Below are 1,182 nucleotides of genomic sequence, written 5' to 3'. Positions count from 1 at the left end.
TGTTTTTTTTTTTGTTTGATCGACTTGTTTTAATCAAATGGGCGATCTTGCTATGACCGTGGCAGACATCAGGTGAGGAAGAACATTTGATTCAAATTCAAATCCCATTGATTTGTTGCTTTCGTATTCCCCCCTGTTGAATTTAGGGTTTATAGGAATCATTGGACAGAGTTAGCCCTTAGGTTCAAATCTCAATCCAAATTGATTAATCCATGAAATAAAAATTTGATTTTTATTTGTTTGACAACGAAAGTGGAGTTTTTTTTTGTGTGTCTATGTTGCTTAAAGTTTGTTAATTTATTTGATTCAGCTGAATGTTGTATATTGTATTGTGTGATATAGGATGGAGAATGAACCTGATGACTTAGCTAGTGATAATGTGGCGGAGATTGATGTGAGCGACGAAGAGATTGATGCGGAAGATTTAGAGAGACGGATGTGGAAGGATCGTGTGAGGCTTAAGAGGATCAAAGAGCGACAAAAAGTTGGCTCTCAAGGAGCTCAAACGAAGGAGATGCCTAAGAAAATCTCGGATCAAGCGCAGAGGAAGAAAATGTCTAGAGCTCAAGATGGTATACTTAAGTACATGTTGAAGCTAATGGAAGTCTGCAAAGTTCGTGGCTTTGTGTATGGTATAATACCAGAAAAGGGTAAACCTGTGAGTGGTTCCTCTGACAATATAAGAGCTTGGTGGAAAGAGAAAGTGAAGTTTGATAAGAACGGACCAGCTGCTATTGCTAAATACGAAGAGGAGTGCTTAGCTTTTGGGAAATCAGATGGGAATAGGAACTCGCAGTTTGTTCTGCAGGATCTGCAAGATGCAACTTTAGGGTCTTTGTTATCTTCTTTGATGCAGCACTGTGATCCTCCTCAAAGGAAGTTTCCGTTGGAGAAAGGGACTCCTCCGCCTTGGTGGCCAACCGGGGATGAAGAATGGTGGGTGAAACTTGGTTTGCCTAAAAGCCAGAGTCCTCCTTACAGGAAACCGCACGATCTCAAGAAGATGTGGAAGGTTGGAGTTTTGACAGCAGTGATCAATCATATGTCTCCTGATATTGCAAAGATTAAGAGGCATGTTCGCCAGTCGAAATGTTTACAGGACAAGATGACAGCTAAAGAGAGTGCGATTTGGTTGGCGGTTTTGAACCAAGAGGAGTCCCTGATTCAGCAGCCTAGCAGTGA

At 41.3% G+C, this 1,182-nt stretch overlaps 1 protein-coding gene across 3 annotated transcripts in view; it reads left to right on the top strand.

Annotated features, from left to right (window-relative positions):
- LOC104702076 (ETHYLENE INSENSITIVE 3-like 3 protein) overlaps nt 1-1,182 on the top strand; it is an 8,581-nt gene that overhangs the window by 1,286 nt on the left and 6,113 nt on the right. Inside the window, exons 1-2 of one of the 3 annotated variants that reach the window (XM_010417890.2) lie at nt 1-72; nt 343-912. In XM_010417890.2, coding sequence (XP_010416192.1) covers nt 38-72; nt 343-912 — 605 coding nt within the window. In that variant the 5' untranslated portion in view covers nt 1-37. The remainder of the gene's footprint in view (nt 73-342; nt 913-1,182) is intronic. The other 2 variants (XM_019227801.1, XM_019227802.1) reach the window with 2 other exon arrangements.

The sequence above is a fragment of the Camelina sativa genome, chromosome 7 (assembly GCF_000633955.1).
Source record: "Camelina sativa cultivar DH55 chromosome 7, Cs, whole genome shotgun sequence".
NCBI lineage: Eukaryota > Viridiplantae > Streptophyta > Magnoliopsida > Brassicales > Brassicaceae > Camelina > Camelina sativa.
Note: the sequence above shows the minus strand (reverse complement) of the source record. Positions and strands in the feature narration are given on the sequence as shown.